This window comes from Myotis brandtii, unplaced genomic scaffold (genome assembly GCF_000412655.1).
Source record: "Myotis brandtii unplaced genomic scaffold, ASM41265v1 scaffold99, whole genome shotgun sequence".
Lineage (NCBI taxonomy): Eukaryota > Metazoa > Chordata > Mammalia > Chiroptera > Vespertilionidae > Myotis > Myotis brandtii.
This window is the reverse complement of record NW_005372121.1, coordinates 2,776,555-2,777,731: the sequence shown is the minus strand read 5'-3', so window position 1 is coordinate 2,777,731 and position 1,177 is coordinate 2,776,555. Positions and strand designations below refer to the sequence as shown.

The 1,177-nt window shown below is 50.0% G+C and overlaps 1 protein-coding gene across 1 annotated transcript in view; it reads left to right on the top strand.

Moving 5' to 3' along the window:
• The window catches only part of LRRC31 (leucine rich repeat containing 31), a 25,115-nt gene that overhangs the window by 12,402 nt on the left and 11,536 nt on the right, over positions 1–1,177 (top strand). Inside the window, exon 5 of the mRNA XM_005886589.2 lies at positions 905–1,072. Within this exon, the coding sequence (XP_005886651.1) occupies positions 905–1,072 (168 nt within the window). The remainder of the gene's footprint in view (positions 1–904; positions 1,073–1,177) is intronic.

Below are 1,177 nucleotides of genomic sequence, written 5' to 3'. Positions count from 1 at the left end.
CCCCCACCCCTGCCCCGTCACTTCCCCCATCTCTCCCAGCCTCCACGCTGTAGCCCCAGGGAGCTTTCCTGTGTGAAGTGGTTTCAGAAATGTCATTGCACCCCTTTCTCATGGCACCCTCCTCTGCCCCAAAGGCTGAGTAATCTTAGGAGCTGTTAGTGCCTGATGCTTTATGGTCAGTTCAGTTGTATGTGACACTGTTGATGTCAATGTGAGCTTTACCCCCATGAGGCCAGTGCCTGGCTTTGTCTCACTTCTACCTCTGGTCAAGCGCCTCAGCATTGCTGCTCCCAGAGAGGGTGGGTGAGAGAGAAAGTACAGTGGGGCCTTGACTTATGAGTGTCCCGACTAACGAGTTTTTCGAGATATGAGCTGTCTCTTGGCCGATTTTTTGCTTTGAGTTGTGAGCTAAAATTTGGGTTACGAGCCAGCTTCAGATACCCCACCGCTAGTTGGCGCAGCGAACGTCACAGTGAACGCCACAACAGCCCAGCATCACGTGTCTCAATCGTTCACTTTATGATTTGACATACGAGTAATTTGAGTTACGAGCTCCGTCACGGAACGAATTAAACTCGTAAGTCAAGGCCCCACTGTAATGGACTAGTACACGTGTTTACCGCCACAAAAAATCTCAGTAAGAAATACCTTATGAAGAGGTGAGTTTTAAAAAAGCAATCTGTGCTCGTAAGCGTGGCTTCAGAACTTTGGAGGGTCGTAGACTGTGCCTGTAAAAATAGAAGCTCCCCCTGCTGGGAGTGGGCAGGAACTGCGTCCTCTTCTCTGTTACCGGGCACCTAACCAGTCTGACCCGGCTTGGCTTCCATACGCCATAAATAACGATTTTGAAGTGCATTCTCTGCTTTGCAGACTAGTGACCAATCTTCGGGCCCCTCTGTGACAGGAGCAGCGCTTAAAGCGATACCTGACCTTGAGGAGCTGACTTTGTCCTGGAACAGTAAAGTGGGAGGAAACTTGCCTCTGATCCTCCAGAAGTTCCAAGCCGGGAGCAAGATCCGAACGCTGGAGCTGGTGGATTGCGCCCTCACGTCAGAAGACGGGGCATTTGTGGGTAAGTGGAGCTTGGAAGAATTCTTTCCAAAAATTAAAATTAAAATGTGAAGACGCCCATGATTGGATAGCTTGGGAGTCAACGTTGGCTGTTTTCTCTTGACCC